This window comes from Osmerus eperlanus, chromosome 10 (assembly GCF_963692335.1).
Source record: "Osmerus eperlanus chromosome 10, fOsmEpe2.1, whole genome shotgun sequence".
Classification (NCBI taxonomy): domain Eukaryota; kingdom Metazoa; phylum Chordata; class Actinopteri; order Osmeriformes; family Osmeridae; genus Osmerus; species Osmerus eperlanus.
Genome location: NC_085027.1, coordinates 17,110,506 through 17,130,707, shown reverse-complemented (window position 1 = coordinate 17,130,707; position 20,202 = coordinate 17,110,506). Strand labels below are relative to the sequence as shown.

General features: G+C 40.1%; 1 protein-coding gene across 1 annotated transcript; it reads right to left on the bottom strand.

Annotated features, from left to right (window-relative positions):
* Positions 1–135: 135 nt before the first annotated feature.
* On the bottom strand, positions 136–20,130 carry aprt (adenine phosphoribosyltransferase). Its single transcript, XM_062470768.1, has 5 exons — positions 19,990–20,130; positions 19,488–19,591; positions 1,104–1,237; positions 621–699; positions 136–468 (listed from the first exon to the last, which is right to left on the bottom strand). The coding sequence occupies exons 1-5, from the start codon at positions 20,079–20,081 to the stop codon at positions 329–331; spliced, it is 549 nt and encodes a 182-aa protein (XP_062326752.1). The 5' UTR covers positions 20,082–20,130; the 3' UTR covers positions 136–328.
* Between the last annotated feature and the right edge of the window lie 72 nt (positions 20,131–20,202).

The following is a 20,202-nucleotide window of genomic DNA, read 5'->3' as shown; positions in this document are numbered from 1 at the left end:
CATAGGTATATTGCATGAATTGTCAGACATTTCCTGTGAAATAAACCAATGTGGAAACAGTAAGACTTAAATGAATGCCCAAGATGAATGTGCATCACCTGAATAGAGAAGACGATGGATATCTCAATAGTGGTGTACCATGTTGAAGCAATCAACTTTTATAAACCTTTTTTAGGTGAGTATATTGTGGGGCATTTGTAGGAAGTTATGAGATTGTCTTTGTCTCTATGTGGAAGAACTATGAATAATATGAAATGTATTTGAGAAACATTTGTTTCTTATGGGTGGCATGTTTGGGCCCATTTCACCATACAGGGAAAACGGTCCCTCAGTATTGCACCAGTGAGAAAAGAGGGAAAGGCTTCAGCTTTTCCACCCCATTGAGGTCTTTGAGCTCGATGACCACCAAGCAGCCAAGCACATCAGCTTTCTGCTTTTTCATCAGCTCACAAGCAGCGTACAGCGTCCCTGGCAGATGAGAAGAACAGACAGGAAGACAAAAAACAAGATTGATGCTCATCGAGGCCTTTTAGGTTGCAGATTGGGCTAATCTGCAACACATGCAGTTGTAAAGCCACAAATGTTTTTGTTCTATCAACATATTTCAGTGAGACCCTCACCTCCAGTTGCTAGCAGGTCGTCAATAAGGAGGACCTTCTGCCCCGCAGACACAGCATCTTCCTGGATCTCAGCCTCTGCCTAGAGGAACACAACATGCAATCGACTGCTACTCTACAGCAACAGTAGGGGCCTCCAACTGTGTTCCTGAGAGCTATCTGCTGTAGGTTTTCACTCCAACACTAATCTAGCACACCTGATTCTATTAATTAGCTGGTTGATCGGGTAATAAGTGTTGAATCAGATCAAATAAGTGTGGTTGGAGCAAAAACCAACAAGCAGGTAGCTCTCCAGGAACAGGGTTGGAGACATTTAAGCTACAGTCACCAGAATGACTGCTGTCACATTTCATTGCACTTCAAGATCTGACAGGCAAAGCAGTCTTAACCATCATCTGTATTTCTCACAGTATCTCCAAGTGCCTTACGAAGACTAGATTACATGAATGGGAGATCACCATTGCCACTGAAAGTTGGGTTTCTTACCTTGCCGTATTCAAGGGTGTAGGACACAGAGACAGTTGGTCCAGGCAGCTTGCCCTTCTTCCTTATGAGGGCAAACCCTACTCCTAACCTCTGGGCCAACAGGGGCCCAAACAGGAACCCTCGTGCATCCAGACCTGCACACCATGGAAACACATCACAACAAGGTCTAACATAACTAGCCCATTATCTGTAATAATTTACCATGCCATATCCAAAACCAACCCCAGAGAAAGTTTACGATTCTGGAACATTGAACCGTCTTGTGAAACAGGTGACACCTTATTTGTGCTACGAGAATGTCCTGTATTTACATTTATAGTTCCAGTGTAGGGCAGGGCTGCGGTTCATTCATGAAGTGAATCCCTCCCACGTGACCTTGTGTCCCCTCTAAAGATGTATGACAGACAAGTCAGACAGCATGAAAATGATCGAAAATGTAATCGCCACAAAGAGTGGAAGTGGCATGAGCACAGGAATATGACAGGGTACCGACATCAATCTTAACCCTTGTGTTCTCTTTGGGTCATTCTGACCCATCAGTCATTGTGACCCACCGTCGTATTGCGACAACTTTACCGCATACAAAAACAAAATTAATCATTTTCTTTTAACCGTTGGGCTGTCTCAGCCCCACACATTGCGAAGGTTAAAAGAAAATTATTTTTATTTGTTTTTGTATTGGGTAAAATTGGGTAAACACAACGATGGTTCGTTATGAACCTTTGGGTCATGTGACCCGAAGGCAGCACAAGGGTTAAATGAAGCAACTACAGCAATACGTACTGCATAAATGATAAAAAGGCGTAGGCTACGTAGCGAGGTGAAGTTAGTTTCATATTCGACATTCAACATTCGTCTCACATTCATCTGGAATAATATGTGGAGCTGGCTACAATCCAATGATATTATGTTGCCATCCTTGACAGTAAAGATGATCAAGTTTGGTGTTTTTGTGGAGGACAAGAACTTGGATTTTGTTCTCAATATTGTGGTCTTATTGGGAAAGTTCTTTTTACACAAATGTAGATACTTTAAAACTAAACCTAGCTTGAATCATTGGAAGAATGAGTTAAAATATTTGAGTAAATCCTTAAATCTGATAAAAGACAAGAAAGCTCTTAAAGCTATCTATCAAGGATAATATCTTAAGTTAAATTAATATGTAATATTTAGTTTTGTTGTTATGTAGTTTGAAAGTCATTATTATCATTATTTCGTTTTTGGGTATTGTCTATATTCGTCTATTGGTGATTTTGTTCTTGTTCAAACTGAGGCAGGGGATGTATTCATTGATATGAAAATGTTAAAGTGCCTGGATTGTTTGTATTTGATCTGAATTAAAATAAAATAAACGCTAGTTTGCAGTGTCGGGTTATGGACCGGGTTTAAACTACCTGTACAATTTTGAAAAATTATGAGTCTTATAATATTTCTATGACTACAAAACCTCAAACAGACACCAGATTATTCTAACAATGTGTAGTCTAGTCTACTTCCATACCCTTTACTTTTTCAATTAATGTAAAAAAAAGAAAAAGATAGAAAATCGCTAATCTCTGGAAATAGCATGAAATCCTCACTAATCTTATTTTTTTCAAAATTGTGTTGAATCTCAAATTGACACCAGATTATTCTAATAATGCCTGGCTTACTTCCACATCCTTTACTTTATCAATAAAATGTGTCCAAAAAGAAAGAAATTGCAAAACCTGAAAATAGCATTAAACCACACTAAACATAATAACTCAAGTGTTTATTACTGTGGTAGTCATTTCGTTGCGTTTTAATTTCGTTAATTTGTTATTGACATTCTTTAATGTAAGTGGCGTGGTGACATAATTGCACCCCCCAGTAAATAAAGAGACACAATATTCAAACAAAGAATCTTATACCGAATTTTTAGTGTGTTTGCTGCAAGCAAAAACACTATTGTTATTCTGCATACTTATTGGGTGTGCTTTGCCTTCGGCAAGGGCACAACCTTTGTTCTTTCACATATATATTTATTATTTATTTTTGCCCCCCTAAATCTTTGTCAATATTTGGCCTACATAGACAACCTAGGTGTCAAAAGTTTCGTCTTGGTAGCGATTGAGTTGCTTGTATTTTTATTTACGTTCCGTTGCATGGTTTAGGCTCAAGTTAAGTTTTTGTGGCGAAAAGTGAAGCTAACGGAGGCTAATTTGCTAGCCACAGTCACTGACGTTACTAACGTCACTACGTCACTAACGTCACGAAAACACGCGTGACTACGTGTAGAAGAACATTCTATTTACTCATTTTACTTTGTGATGTGAAACACAATTGTGAAATGTAATGTACAATATTAGCTGATATTATTAAGGAAGTAGGCACACATCTACTTTCGGAAACGGTAGTCTACTATTTCACTGAAGCATTAGCATCATGACATTAGCCTCTGTTGCCCGGGCAACACATACTACAGTGGTCTATGATGCATCTGTTTTCAATCGTTAAAATAAACATTCCTCACAAATACATTTTCGTTGTAGGATTTATTATGACATTACATTACAAGTAAACGATTTGTTGGTGAAATTATCATTACCTGTGGTTTCAAACCAGTGTTGCTCACTGCAACGCTGTAGCATAGGCGAGGCACACTACAAAAACTTTTTAGGAAGTCAAACGGCGACAGAACATGTTTGGCACTCCCCTTACTTATATCAAAAGTCTTTCAATAGGTGAAACTATCTGACTACTAACCTGAACTTCATTGCCACAGCCTAAACTTTGTCAATCTGTTCATGAAAATAATTAATTTCAGCCTAAACCGTACAACGGAACGTTGAATCGAATTCAACCAACGCAATCGCTACCAAGACGAACACAGCAGTAGTCTAGTACTGTACTGTAGTAGTAGAATTTACGGGGCAGCTTCTCCACACAGGGCTATATCGCATTTTGCGTTGTTACTGACAATGATCGCTACCAGTGAGCTTTTTATGAATGAGCGATTTTCCACTACATAAACGTCAATCTTATTTACGTTTTTGGGGGCATATTTTCAGTTAGCAGATGGTACTGTTTGAATCGCGATTCCATCTTCTACTGCCGGTAACGTCGTAGAATAATCTTCAAAGGGGGTTCTTTATTAATGAATGAATGCAATATGAGTAGGCTAAATGCCTGAAAATATCACGAGAAGGGAAAACTTAAAAGGACGTTTAAGTCATAGAGATTAGGTCAATTTTTACACCGGTCTGCCAAATTTATTCGTTTTGATTCAGCTATGAGGCTGCCTCTTGCAGGGGAAATAAGAAGACATCATATTTCATTCTACACTTCACTCGTATTTTGAGTTGTAAATGAGCAGCAAAAAAAAGATGCTTTTAAATCTATGTAATCTTTATAAGCAAAAACACTATTGTTATAAGTATTGTTCTTTGAATCTTTATTCAACTTCTTCTATTTCTTCCAAGACACCTTTCAGCGTCTTCAAATCTTCAGCTATTAAAACCGTTCAGCTATCAAAAAATTCAGCAGTTTCAGGCCATGGGTGCTATGACTTTTCTGCTTTGTACCTCTTATGCTTGAATTAATATAAATCAATATTCATAATATGTTTAACATGGGTTTCCAATGGAGTTTTCTTTCAAAATCCTCTCAAACTTCTTTAAACTTCTTCAACTTCCGAATCCTTCTTCTTCCTCAATCTTTCAGCTAGAGCCACCATTTAAACTTTAAAATGTTGACAAAACCCTAAACTATTTTAAATAATTCATCTTTTTGATATCTATTCAACTTTTTTCAATATCACTGATTATGTTTCATGACTTTTTCAAGCCGTTTCTGAGATTTACATGGGTGTTTACGTGAAACCCTAGAGTGCAGACTGAAACGCTTAGAGTGGAGGGCAGCTTCGGATGTCGTTGAAAAAATATTTCTAGTTTGCCAGCATTGCCACAATTTTCGCTCTTCATGCTTCATTTTTGGATCAATAGCTAATTTTGTGCTGGTCGTAGACAGTTGTCTGTTGAATCCAACAGACGTACACATTTGTTCAGAGCCCCACGAAAGCGAGACAAAGTCCAACTCTCGCCCCATAGAGACCAATGCAAATCTGGTGACAAAATCGTCAGAGAAAGCAAAAAGAACAAGATTTTGAAACTGCCGGTAGAGTCGTATTTCTGACCGCACAGAAATATAAAGGACATCTCTGGTTTCGGCAGAGTCTTGGGTCTCGGAAAATATCCTTATTTTTTGGATTGGACGTATAGTTTTGCGTCTAGGTCAACTTGTTTGAGGTGTGGATGCTAGGTAAATGTTCGTTTTTCTCTCTGCCTAGCTCGTTAGCCGTCACAGCTGCGCCATCACCGTGACAACCAAACAAACACGCACCAGGAAAGCAAAAGGAACACGTTTTCGAAACTGCAGGTAGAGTCGTATTTCTGACTGCACAGACTATAAAGAATATCTCTGGTTTAGGCAGAGTCGTACAGTTTTGCGTCTCGGTTAACTTGTGTGAGGTGTTCTAGCTACATTTCTGTTATTCTCTCGTTTAATCGAGCTAGCGCGATGGCTCCCCATAACTAAAAACGGTTCGACTTTTTTTCCACAATCGACCAAATTGGCCAAACAAGGTATGTACATTGAGCTTAAAGTGTACATAATCTAGCTAGATCGTTTTTATTTTAGCAAGTTTCACAGAAATCTGCAAAAATCGAGGCTCAAGACTGTCATAGCTGACCGTCACGAACAGCCAAAAACCGGGGCTGGGGCATGTGTTTGCTGCAGCTGGCGTTAATCCTACGAACAAACGCTTCGTAACTGGAAAGTTTTTACTTTTAATTGACGATATTGAACACAGATGTTAAGTAAATTGTCTTTACTCTAAATATCTTCTCCGTTTTCAATTTGAAGCAGTAAATCTTACACAGTAGGAATTCTCCCACAACATCCGCTCGCTCTGCTTTGACTAACAAATATGTTCTCAGTCCACCATACATTAGACGAGCTAATTTTCGAGCACTTTCGATACAAGATACAGGCCATGTTAGAGTTGAATTGTGTGGGCAATGTAGAACAGCAGACAGATTTGAAATATGATCTTTTGTTATGGCCATTCTAGTGACACTATGACTGTCATCATACGGCGAAACCAGGTCACATAGCTAGCTACGTTTTTCCAGACATAATATTCGTTACCTAGCTACAAACAAATGCTTCGTAACTGAAGAGTATTTACTTTTTATTGGCGATATTGACAACAGAGGTTAAGGAACTTGTCTTTAATCAAAAGATGGTCTCCGTTTTCAATTTGAAGCAGTAGATATGGCTTACTGTAGAAAGTCTCCCATTGCATCCTCTCTCTAGCTTAGCTTCGGCTACAGATGGACGACAATCACTATGCATGCATTATTCACGCCTACGGTGTTAATACAGTCTGTAAAAATACCACTTTGACACACTTGCAAGATGATCCGCTGGTTAGATGTAGCATGATCTTATTTACTACCCACAATAGTTCAGACCAATTTGAAACCTGAGCAAATGACTTTCTACTAAATTTTCAAATTCTTCTGAATTATTTCTCTTTTTGCATTGTTCTTCTCTTTTCTGTAGTTTTGTGCCTTTGTCCAGCTCCTGCCCCTTTCAAAAATACCTTTCGGGCGCTTTGAAGCTTCAGCTTATAACTTCCTACTAAATGTTCACTATTTTCAGCTTTTTTAGCATGGTCAGCTATCCCCATTTTTTTTCCTTGTAGGCTTTCTGGACCTGCTCATGGAGCCTGGGCGATTTGGTGCTAAGCATCTTGGCTTTCAGCTTTTTCCTTTCTTCTATTTTTCCCAGGTGCCAGGTGTTAACCATTCTTTATTACCCCTCTTTCTATAGCCCAAGACTTTGGTGGCTGCCCCTACGTAGGACTTTTTGATGTTCTCCCACTTGTCTTGGGTATCCAAGTCTTTGTCCGCAGGGTTGGCCAGAGCACTGAAGCGGTTAAAGCCTACAAGGAAAAGGATAGAGAGGTAAAGAAGAGTGCGAGGAGTGACAAGAGGGCCTTTGTTGAGGACTTGGCAGAGAAAGCTGAACGTGCAGCTGCGCAGGGCGAGTTGAGTACAATTTATAAGATCACAAAGCAACTCACAGGCAAGTACACCAGCCAGCCGGCCCGTCAAAGACAAGCAAGGCAACATCCTCACCACTGAGAGTGGCCAGATCGCGAGATGGGTTGAGCATTTCCGTGAGGTACTCAACTGCCCAGAGCCAGACGACCCTGCCAACCCTCCACCAGCAGAAACTGTCCTTGACATCAATACCAGCCCCCCAAGTAAGGAAGAGGTCAAACTCGCCATCAAAGCCTTGAATAATGGGAAAGCCGCCGGCATAGACTCTGTCCATGCAGAGATGCTGAAAGCTGACCTTAACACCTCGGTCAAGGTGCTTACTGATCTCTTTAACCCTCGTGCTGCCTTCGGGTCACATGACCCAAAGGTTCATAACGAACCATCGTTGTGTTTACCCAATTTTACCCAATACAAAAACAAATAAAAATAATTTTCTTTTAACCTTGGCAATGTGGGGGGTCTGAGACAGCCCAACGGTTAAAAGAAAATGCTTCACTTTGTTTTTGTATGCGGTACAGTTGTCGCAATACGACGGTGGGTCACAATGACTGATGGGTCAGAACGACCCGAAGATAACACAAGGGTTAAAGACATCTGGGAGAGGGAAGTAATACCCCAAGACTGGGACAAGGGCCTGATTGTCAAACTCCCCAAGAAAGGAAACCTCCAAAACTATGACAACTGGAGGGGCATCACCCTGCTGTCAGTACCATCTAAGGCCTTCTGCAGGATTCTACTGGACAGAATTGACGCCGCTATTGACCGGACGCTACGGCAAGAACAGGCAGGGTTCAGGAGAGGAAGGGGCTGCATAGACCAGATCTTTGCTCTGAGGAACATTATTGAGCAGTGCGTAGAATGGAACACCCCCCTGCACATCAACTTCATCGACTTTCGCAAAGCCTTTGACAGCCTACATCGTGACACCCTATGACACCTAAGATTGTTAGGGCCTATGGAGTCCCCCCAAAACTGGTCACTCTCATAGGGCTGTTCTACCGCCACTTTGAATGCAGCGACATTGTTAGTGGTGAGCCATCCACATGGTTCACTGTGGAGTCTGGTGTGCGGCAAGGGTGTACCATTTCCCTCATTCTCTTCCTGATTGCCATAGACTGGGTCATGCGGAATACAATTGACAGACCCAGGGGTATCCAGTGGACTTTGTTCTCCCAACTTGAAGACCTAGATTTTGCCGATGATCTTGCTGTCCTTGCACCAAAGCACATTCACCTGCAGGAGAAAACTGACAGACTGAACAAATTTGCCCAACAGGTAGGGCTGAACATAAATGCACCCAAAACCCAAGTGATGTGCATCAATGCCACCCCAGATGCACCAATCACAGTGAACGGGCACACTCTTGACTATGCTGAGGTATTTACATATTTGGGAAGCCTCGTCAGCAAAGACAACTCTGCACAAAAAGATATTAGAGCAAGACTCTGAAAGGCACAGGGTGCTTTTGCTAGGCTACACTCCATCTGGAAGTCTAAGCAATACAGCTTAAGAACAAAGGTCCGACTCTACAACAGTAACGTAAAATCTGTGTTGTTGTACGGCTCGGAGTGCTGGCGAGTAGCATCCTACGACATGAAAAAAGTCAAAGCCTTCCATAATGGATGCCTCAGGAAACTCTGTCGAATCTTCTGGCCTGAGAAAATAACCAATGCACATCTATACAAGAAGACTAAGTGCAACAGTGTAGTGCTAGAGATCAAATGCCGCCGACTCAAATGGCTCGGACACGTTCTCAGGATGGACCAGGACCGCATACCCAAGATCGCCCTACGATGGACTCCACCTGGGAAAAGGAAGCAAGGCCGGCCCAAGAACACCTGGCGGCGAACGGTGACAGCGGAGCTGAAGGAGATGAACCTAACCTGGGGCGAGGCACAGCATGCGGCACAAGACAGGTCCAGATGGAGGCAGATCGTCGAAGCCTTATGTCCCATTAGGGACGAAGAGGATTAGTAGTAGCTATCCCCATTCAGGTTTTCGGCATTCTCACTGCTGTTTCGCAGGAACAGCCTTTTCTAGTTAGTTATGCGATTACTCAATAAGCGCGTCTACATGATTCTTTTTATTAATCGTTGTATGCTCCACGGACAAAACTTGCACCATCATCCTTCAGCAACAAAGTGTCGCCGTGTCTTCCTGTATCGGCCCTACTGCTGTATGTTTCATTCAATCAACACATTGAATCCTACTAAGAAAGCCGAGTAAACGCAGTCAATGCACACATCTGCTACTGCTATTACTATCCCAACTATAATTTCAGCTGTTAAGACTATAATATTCTTTTTATGACTAGCTAGCCTAGGCCTACTTCTTCTTCTGTTTAACAGTTCAGCTTTCAGCTTCTCCCGCATTGTATTTCAGCTCTTAGCGTTGTTAGATGATGCAGTTCAGTTTCCACACTGCCTCTTTTGTGTGACTCACACATTTTTGACATTCATTTCAGCTTGCGGGTATTTTCTCATTTCTGTATTTTCTGCAATTTAAGAAAAATAATTTAATCTTTCAGCATTCCAACGCATTTTCAGCAGGAAATGACTTTCTAGTTCTGCATACTTATTATTAGTGTGTTTGCTGCAAGCAAAAACACTATTGTTATTCTGCATACTTATTTAGTGTGTTTGCTGCAAGCAAAAACACTATTGTTATTCTGCATACTTATTATTGTGAGTTCAGCATTCTCACTATTGTTTTTCAACTTAGTTCTTCCGCCGTTTTTTGGCCTTTAACTAGTTCTGCATACTTTCACCGATTCCTACAATTTTTGTATCAAAACGTTCAGCTCCTTCAGGAGATGTTGGCTATGACTTTTGGTATTTCTCACTTTTATACTTTTTAAGACATTATGGTTTTTGTGCAAATTATTCTCCCATTAAAAGTAATGGTAAATCCTTTCAAATCATTAAAAAGCTTCCTCCTCTTTCAAACGTAACTACTTCAGCATACTTTCAGCTAGAGACACCATTCAACCTTTAAAATGTTCACAAGACATTCAGCTATTCACAAATGATTCAGCTTTTTTCAAATATTCAGCCAATTTTGAATTATGACAGTTTGAAATACATTAAAATGTTTGCTCCTTGATTTTTATGAATGAGCAGCCAGCAGAGTGGCACACTCTGCTGGCTGCTCTTTTTCTGATATTCAACTAAATTGTCAAACAAATTCCTCTAACGTTCATATAGTTTAACTTACAGAAACAAGTTATACCTTAAAATGTAGGGAAAATTGTCCTCTTTCAGCCAATGTAACTACTAAAGAGCTCACATTGACAGATTTTCAGCTATGAGCCTTGAAGCGAGAGCAGCCTTTCAAATTCTCTCACTAACTTCAATGGAGAGGTGGGTAAAATTCGTCAGAGAAAGCGAAAGAAACAAGATTTTGAAACTGCCGGTAGAGTCGTATTTCTGACCGCACAGACATATAAAGGACATCTCTGGTTTCGGCAGAGTCTTGGGTCTCGGAAAATATCCTTATATTTTGGATTGGACGTATAGTTTTGCGTCTAGGTTATCTTGTTTGAGGTGTGGATTCTAGCTACATTTCTCTTATTCTCTGCCCTCAGCGCGTTAGCAATCATAGCTGCACCATCACCGTAACGACAGACACGCACCACTCAGTCTCTCACACAGGTGATTGGTACGTTTACTTGACCATGAGAAACCTGATTACTAGCAATTGTCGGTTTATGACAATAATACGATTACTCCGTTTACATGTGTAATTAGTTATGCGATTACTCAATAAACGCGTCTACATGATTCTTTTTTATTAATCGTTGTATGCTCCACGGACAAAACTTGCACCATCATCCTTCTGCAACAAAGTGTCGCCGTGTCTTCCTGTATCGGCTCTACTGCTGTATGTTTCATTCCATCAACACATTGAATCCTACTAAGAAAGCCGAGTAAACGCACTCAATGGTAGGCTACATCTGCTACTGCTAATACTATCCCAACTATAATTTAATCTGTTAAAACGATAATATTCTTGTTACGACTAGCTAGCCTACTTGTTCTTCTGTTTAACAGTTCAGCTTTCAGCTTCTCCCGCATTTTAGGCTATTTTAGCTCTTAGCTTTATTAAGATGATGCAGTTCAGCTTCCACACTGCCTCTTTTGTGTGACTCACACATTTTTGAAATTAATTTCAGCTTGCGGGTATTTTCTCATTTCTCACTTTTATACTTTTTAAAATATTAAGGTTTTTGTGCAAATTATTCTCCCTTTAAAAGTAATGGTAAATCCTTTCAAATCATTGTTGGAATGCTGCTCCAGCCCCCTTCAAAAATACCTTTCGGTACTATACTATTTTCAGCTTTTTTAGCATGGTCAGCTATCCCCATTCAGGTTTTCAGCATTCTCACTGCTGTTTCGCAGGAACAGCCTTTTCTAGTTGGGTGTGCTCAAGTCTTCGGCGAGAGCACAACCTTTGTTCTCTCACATATATATTTATTATTATTATTTATTTTTGCCCCCTTAAATCTTTGTCAATATTTGGCCTACATAGACAACCTAGGTGTCAAAAGTTTCGTCTTGGTAGCGATTGAGTTGCTTGTATTTTTATTTACGTTCCGTTGCATGGTTTAGGCTGAAGTTAAGTTTTGGTGGCGAAAAGTGAAGCTAACGGTGGCTAATTTGCTAACCACAGTCACTGACGTTACTAACGTCACTACGTCACTAACGTCACGAAAACACGCGTGACTACCTGTAGCAGAACATTCGTTTCGCATCTGTTAACTTGGGGGATAGCTAGGCTAACTATAGCTTTACTGCAAGGCAGCTGCAGAAACGCCACAAGCAAAGAGACCAGGGTGATAACTATTTACTCATTTTACTTTGTGATGTGAAACACAATTGTGAAATGTAATGTACAATATTAGCTGATATTATTAAGGAAGTAGGCCCACATCTACTTTCGGAAACGGTAGTCTACTATTTCACTGAAGCATTAGCATGACATTAGCCTCTGTTGCCCGGGCAACACATACTACAGTGGTCTATGATGCATCTGTTTTCAATCGTTAAAATAAACATTCCTCACAAATACATTTTCGTTGTAGGATTTATTATGACATTACATTACAAGTAAACGATTTGTTGGTGAAATTATCATTACCTGTGGTTTCAAACCAGTGTTGCTCACTGCAACGCTGTAGCTTACGCGAGACACTACAAAAACATCTACAGTACACAGCTGTTTAGGAAGTCAAACGGCGACAGAACATGTTCGGCACTCCCCTTACTTAAATCAAAAGTCTTTCAATAGGTGAAACTATCTGACTACTAACCTGAACTTCATTGCCACAGCCTAAACTTTGTCAATCTGTTCATGAAAATAATTAATTTCAGCCTAAACCGTACAACGGAACGTTCAATCGAATTCAACCAGCGCAATCGCTACCAAGACGAACACAGCAGTAGTCTAGTTTACTGTAGTAGAATTTACCGGGGCATCTTCTCCACACAGGGCTATATCGCATTTTGCGTTGTTACTGACAATGATCGCTACCAGTGAGCTTTTTATGAATGAGCGATTTTCCACTAAATAAATGTCAAGCTTATTTACGTTTTTGGGGGCATATTTTCAGTTAGAAGATGGTACTGTTTGAATCGCGATTCCATCTTCTACTGCCGGTAACGTCGTAGAATAATCTTAAAAGGGGGTTCTTTATTATGAATGAATGCGGTAGGCTAAATGCCTGAAAATATCACGAGAAGGGAAAACTTAAAAGGACGTTTTAAGTCATAGAGATTAGGTCAATTTTTAGACCGGTCTGCCAAATTTATTCGTTTTGATTCAGCTATGAGGCTGCCTCTTGCAGGGGAAATGACAAGACATCATATTTCACTCTACACTTTACTCGTGTTTTGAGTTGTAACTGAGCAGCAAAATCTATGTAATATCTATAAATAATAAGTAGGCCCTATGCATTTTTATATAAAATATACAGAAATATCAGTTGTAAAAATGTCATTCAAAAACGGACCCCTGTGCAACCGACGCAAGCAAGCACACCCTACAATTTCCCTAGAAATTGTACCCTCTAGTTTTTTTTTATTTTCCTCCCACTTTTTTCCGTCGCCTACTCCTTTCACACCATTTAAGCTAGAAACACCGTTCAAACTTCATTCGATAAAGTCTGAACTGCTCTAGTGTGCTATTACTTTTCTCATTGATAACTTTTAAAGTTTTTAAGGTATTAAAGTTTAAAGTGCTAAAAAAATGAATGGGTTTCAATGGTTCAGAATGTTCAAGTCAAATTCAATTGTGACGTCATGCACTGACAGAACTGTTTCTCACCGCGTCAATTTTTGACACTGTTTAACACTTTCCTGCCTGAATATGCAGACTTTTTCAAATAATATACCTGAACTTTTTAACCACTTTCACTACAAGATAGAGGATAAGTTAGAGCGTTTGAAATGTGCGTACTTTTGTCGTGAATTCAGAACAGCAGACAGATTTAAGATAGACTATTTTGTTTAAAAGTTATGACCACTGAAGTGATGTGGGATAACGCAATTCCAAGCTAGCGCGATGGCTCTCCATAACTAAAAGCGGTTCTACTTTTTTCAACAATCGACCAAATTGGCCAAACAAGGTATGTACATTAGGCTTAAAGTGTACATAATCTAGCTAGATTATTTTTCTTTAAGAAAGTTTCACAGAAATCTGCAAAACTTGATTCTCAACACTGTCATATCCGACTGTCACGAACAGCCAAACCGGGGTCACGAAAGGTTTACTGCAGCTGGCGTTACTACGAACAAAAGCTTCGTAACTGAAACGTTTTTACTTTTAGTTTACGATATTGAACACAGACGTTAAGAAACTTGTCTTTACTCTAAATATATTCTCCGTTTTCAATTTGAAGCAGTAAATCTAACAGTAGGAATTCTCCCACGACATCCGCTCGCTCCGCTTTGACAAATATGTTTTCTCAGTCCACCATACATTAGACAAGCTAATTTTCGAGCACTTTCAATACAAGATACAGGCCATGTTAGAGTTGATATATATACATAATTGTGTGGGCAATGTAGAACAGCAGACATATTTGAAATATTATCTTTTGTTCTAAAGTTATGGCCATTCTAGTGACGAGTGCTTACAACGCTAGCTACGACTGTCATCATACAGTACTGTAGCTGCCATAGAACGGCGAAACTAGCTACGTCTATCGTTCGTTACCTACAAACAAATGCTTCGTAACAGTATTTACTTTTTATCGGCGATATTGACAACAGAGGTTAAGGAACTTGTCTTTAATCAAAAGATCGTCTCCGTTTTCAATTTGAATTTGAATCTAGCTTACTGTAGGAAATCTCCCATTGCATCCTCTCTCTAGCTTCTTCAACTAAAGATGGACGACAATGACGATGCATGCATTATTCATGCCTACGGTGTTAATACAGTCTGTAAAAATACCACTTTGACACACTTGCAAGAAATGATCCACTGGCTAGATGTAGCATGATCTTATTTACCACCCACAATAGTTCTGCTTTTTTTGCAGCAGCATTCTGGGTTAGAGTAGCTAACTTTTCCAGTTGCACAACAAAGTCACATAATGTGACGAGATTGAATTTAAAAAAACTCACCAGGGACAACGACAACATCGGCAACCCTGCACTATGGATTATTATTTTGATGTCATCTTTAAATTAAGTGTCTGAACAGGACTGGTTGTGCAGGCACACACGATTAGTTTCTCCTTCATATTGAACCTAAAACCTAGATTCTAGGTTAGAAATGTTGACAATGACCAACAGTTGCTACGTTACAAGAAACAAGGAACCAATCCGATTGGCCAAAGCTCTTCACTGTTCAAACTTTTTTCTGTTTCTACATCTTTCAATTATTAATACTTTTCAGAATGGGTTTTATTCGCCAAGAAACATCACACAGACAAGGAATTTACTGTGGCAGGAAGGTGCACACATTAAACATATAAGAATCTTAAATAAGAAGTGTACAAGTCTAACTAATACTAAGGTTTAAAAATGTAAAAGGTTTAGAATGAAATAAAATGGCTCTAACATAACGCTTTAACATTCATGAAATTAAATAAGATACCCTTTTCATCACTCTTTTTTCTCCTTTTTCAACCGTGAGAAAATATTGCAATGCATAACAATGACAGATATACTTTTAACACCGTCTCACCATTTTGGTTTCAAAGCAACACTTTTTTTCACGTTCATACTGCTGACATACTTTTGTCTGCTATGATATTGATAACTGTTATGCAATATACTATTCATCACTATATTTGCTCATTTTTCTAACTTTTCTAACCCAAACTTTTTTCTGTTTCTCAATCTTTCATTCTTTAATACTTTTAACTAGTGGTGGGCCGTTATCGGCGTTAACGCGCTGCGTTAACGTGAGACTCTTATCGGGCGATAAAAAAAATATCGCCGTTAATCTATTCTCAAAGTTGGGTTGGGACCTGGGTCTGTACTACGCAAGCTATAATGACTTTCACCTTGATATTTTAGCGCGGATGTATACCTAGCCGAATTGCACTGTAGAGGGCGAGAACGAGTCTTTGAACCTGTGTGTATGCCTTGTGTATGAAATTATCACATCAAACGTAACGTGCTAACATGGATGCAGCTATGAAGCCGCCTGGTTTGCTTCAGGGAAAATGTATTTTTAAGAAGCTTCCCAATGGAAACCTCGACAAGACTATGGTTGTTTGCACCTTGTGCTATGCGGAATTAGTTTACTGTAGGAGTTCTTCCAGTCTCAAATACCACCTAAACGCAAAGCATCCCTTAGCTAATGAAGCCGCCTGGTTTGCTTCAGGGAAAATGTATTTTTAAGAAGCTTCCCAATGGAAACCTCGACAAGACTAAGGTTGTTTGCACCTTGTGCTATGCGGAATTAGTTTACTGTAGGAGTTCTTCCAGTCTCAAATACCACCTAAACGCAAAGCATCCCTTAGCTAATGCGGAAGATGACGGGCCAAGCACTGATGTAGCGCAGGGGAAGAGTCGTCAAACTACTGTTTGAGTGCAACCGAGGCAAGCCCGTCAGCACAGCTATCAGCCAAGCTAACTAATCTAATAAACAGTTAATAAACACAAGTACATCTTATTGAACATAATTTATTTTCATCACCAATTATATAGAACAGCTTTCTCAAGCAGTTTGTGATGCATTTTGGAAACAGGAGATGAGCCCCTGGTCTAATGCGCCACCTGGCTTGAGAAACCCGTTCTCAAAGACTTACTTTTAGTCATTATTTGGGTAGCACACATTCTGAATGCCTTCGGTGGAATTCAAATGAGCCATTTTAATCTAGATTAACGCCAAAATTACAGTGAGATTAATCTAGATTAAAAAAATTAATCTATGCCCACCACTACTTTTAACGATTAAAAATGTATGAAAGTCAATAAGATACTCTTTTAATCACTGTTTTTTCTCAATTTTCAACAGTAAGAAAATATCGCAATGCATAACAATGACAGATATACTTTTAACACTTTCTCACCATTTTCTTTTTAAAGCACATACCTCTTTTAAAAATTTTGTAAAACCTTCTTCACTATTCAAGCCATCAAAACAATCGTTTCAACTGCTTTCAGCAAACACACACATTTTCTTCAGGAAATGTACCTTTCTAGTTTAAATAAACATTTAATAACATTTAAACATTGAAAGCATGCAGCCAAGGAGCTCTTCCCCTTTATTACTTAGTTATCAACTGTTTGATAAATGTAATCTAATCTTATATAAAAGCATAATAGAAGTAACAGCTAGCTGGCGTCAGTTACTTGTTAAATGCATAGATAATGTTTAAAGATCCCACGACATGCTGTTTTTGGATGCTTTTATATAGGCCTTAGTGGTCCCCTAATACTGTATCTGAAGTCTCTTTCCCGAAATTCAGCCTTGATGCAGAATTACAGCCAATACGAGCAGTACCACAATGAGTTTTCCTCAGGACATGCCGTTTCTGTGTCTGTAGTTTTAAATGCTATGAGGAAGAAAGAGGCAGAGCTAACAGCCATGCTTTGGTCGTTTGCAAGCCATGTCTTGAGGAAAAAACAATGTCGCTCTCGCACGGTGTAGCTATTTTTTTTTATTGGTGGGCCAATATTCTGCCTGTTTTGTGATATACATGCCTAAAAAGTGCCTAATATTTCTATACTGAAATAATATGGAGGGAGTCAGGTGGCTGAGCGGTGAGGGAAGCGGGCTAGTAATCTGAAGGTTGCCAGTTCGATTCCCCGGCCGTGCCAAAAAAATGACGTTGTGTCCTTGGGCAAGGCACTTCACCCTACTAGCCTCGGGGAGAATGTCCCTGTAAGTCGCTCTGGATAAGAGCGTCTGCTAAATGACTAAATGTAATATGATTTTTCATTAGGCTAGTTTTGGTGCCCCCTCAGCACTTGGTGCCCTACGCACAGCGCGTGATGCGCGTGGTGGGAGCGGCGGTACTGCTGTCAAATTATACTCGGCACAGTATAAGGAGGACAGAACACATTTATGAAAACAAAGACATTCTTTTTAGCAGGAAAAACATTGCGTCGTTTGCACATGGTATTTCCAGTCGGTTGCTCTTCTTGTGTCGTTGAACTATCTGTGAGTCATGTCCAAGCACTCTGCATGACACCACCTCATGCATTTAGAGCATGCAATCTATAATGTCAAGTAGAAGAGTATTAATGACGGTAGCAGTTGTTGTACATTCAGACGTCAAATCCCAAACACTATTCGCCTCACACCCTGGTCAACCTCAGAGAAGAATAGAGTCCATCCCCTATCCAGGAGTAAGGATCCAGAGCCACAACTGTGCGTAGAGGTAAGCCCCACCAGATCCAACTGTAGCGCTCCATCTCCCACACCACTTCCGGCTCCTTCACCCCCAGCAAGGTGATGTTCCACGTCCCCAGAGCCAGCCTCTGCCGCCCGGGTCTGGTCCGTCGAGGCCCTTCGCCTTCACTGCCACCCAAGTAGCGCTTAACTAAACTATAACACGTAAATGCGTAGAACACAACCACCATGCTCTTAAATGTGTGTATGATGTGGGGTTTCTTATTACAGGCTAATGCCTGGGGGAACAGAGCGTTGTTTTTTCAATTTCTAAGGGAGACATTTCTAAGGGAAATGACAGACTACTTGCATGTTGCACACCTATTCGCTGTCTGACTGGTGTTTGAGAAATCTGTGATTTCTTATGAGCTTTTTTAATAAAAAAAAGGTAATGCATTATTATCTTTAAATGTATTATATCCTATTAATCATTTACAATTGTATTCCTTTTGTGATCAATTGTGTATCAATGACAGCCCTGTATAGAACAAAGAACATCAGTAATCCAAGTACTGTGGCTGTCTCCACATTATATAGTTTTGGAGTGGAACATCTGTTGACTGAATATTTTACATTTAGTCATTTAGCAGACGCTCTTATCCAGAGCGACTTACAGTAAGTACAGGGACATTCCCCCCAAAGCAAGTAGGGTGAAGTGCCTTGCCCAAGGACACAAAGTCAATTGACATGGCCGGGAATCGAACTGGCAACCTTCAGATTACTAGCCTGACTCCCTCACCGCTCAGCCATCTGACTCCCTATTTTCTTTGTTTTGTCTATTCACTTGTAATACTGTACCTTGACCTTCATGCCAGAGGGAGATATGTTGTTATTATCACTGTTTGGCCTGGTCATTATTGTTTTGAAAGTATTTAGAGACTCTCCAATCAGCTGGTTGCTTTATAGTTGCACATTTCTAGCCTAAACTGATAGTCATGCAGTTCCAATGGAGACATAAGCTGGGAGCCATGCATCAGGTTGTGCTCTACTGAACATTCTTGTATACAGTTTCTATTCTCTGGAACATACTTAATTTTCCAATCTAGGGGGGCTGGTGCTGTCTAGGCGTTTAGGGCTACATCAAAAACTATTTTGTTTGCGTAACTGCTGCACTAATTCACACTTGACTGGTGGGGACCTCACCCTTACTGTTATTGTAACTGTTATTTATCCCTTTGCATTCTCTAACTATACTTTCTTCCCTCTGTTGCTCACCAAGTATTTCATGCTATTTTCAGAGATAAGCGATTTTCAATCATTAAAAAAAAATACCATCGGGTTAGGCAACCCGGTGCCTAACCCGACGCTGCAAACTAGCGTTTCCCGAATGTGAGACGAATGTTGAATGTCAAATATGAAACTAACTTCACCTCGCTACGCTAACGGACAGTATCATGGGTAGTAATCTTATCACTAGCTGTGACTACATTTTTGACTGATCACTCACCCACCATTAGCTCCACCTGCGGGTATGTCATTCTCACATGGTCCTCAAAGAGATCGATCACTGCAGTCAGAGCACTTGGGTTCTTCAGGATAGGACTAATGTCTCTGTAAAAAAGAACACGTGAAAATACGTCATAGCTAGTTAGCCCGTCTCTGTACATGGACTGCACATCACTGTTAATACCAGCGCAAGGTAGCACAAAATGAGTGTAGCTAAAAGGACCAACAGGAGTGAAACATTTCAAACCCTTCCCAACGATCTTATCTTTGGATGAATTTTGTAGCTATAGTATAGTATACAGGATATGGTAGTACGCCAAATGATGTTGTATAAATACAGGAAAAATGACATATTCTGTGTATTCACTGAACTTTAACTCCTCTGGCGGTGGGGGGCACAACAACTTTCCATGCTTAGCGTCCCGAGGAAGGAAAGTTCACGACGCTACTACTAGCTAGCCATTTGTGAAATAATGTAGTCCAAGAAGCGTAGACTCGACTACCTGAAAAGTATTCCTTCACTTGGAAAATCAGGAAATGGCCTGATGTTCTTGGTCACCAACTCCAGTTTTGATTTTGTCGTACTCTCTGCCATGTTGTTTCATGTGACGAGTCTTCAACAGAAGGTTGCCAGGTATTTTTGATCTATCCCTCTTTCAAGTCGCCTAAACCCTCTCAAAGACTCAATGTGTCAAATTCAATATCACGATAAAATT

Excerpts from the sequence above, each read along its gene's own strand:
- aprt (XM_062470768.1), bottom strand. The coding sequence starts at position 20,081 with ATGGCAGAGAGTACGACAAAATCAAAACTGGAGTTGGTGACCAAGAAC. Across the intron at positions 1,238-19,487 it reads GCAGGTGGAGCTAATGGTGG|GTCTGGATGCACGAGGGTTC; the intron begins GTGAGTGATCAG and ends CATGGTGTGCAG. Across the intron at positions 469-620 it reads CGACCTGCTAGCAACTGGAG|GGACGCTGTACGCTGCTTGT; the intron begins GTGAGGGTCTCA and ends CTCATCTGCCAG.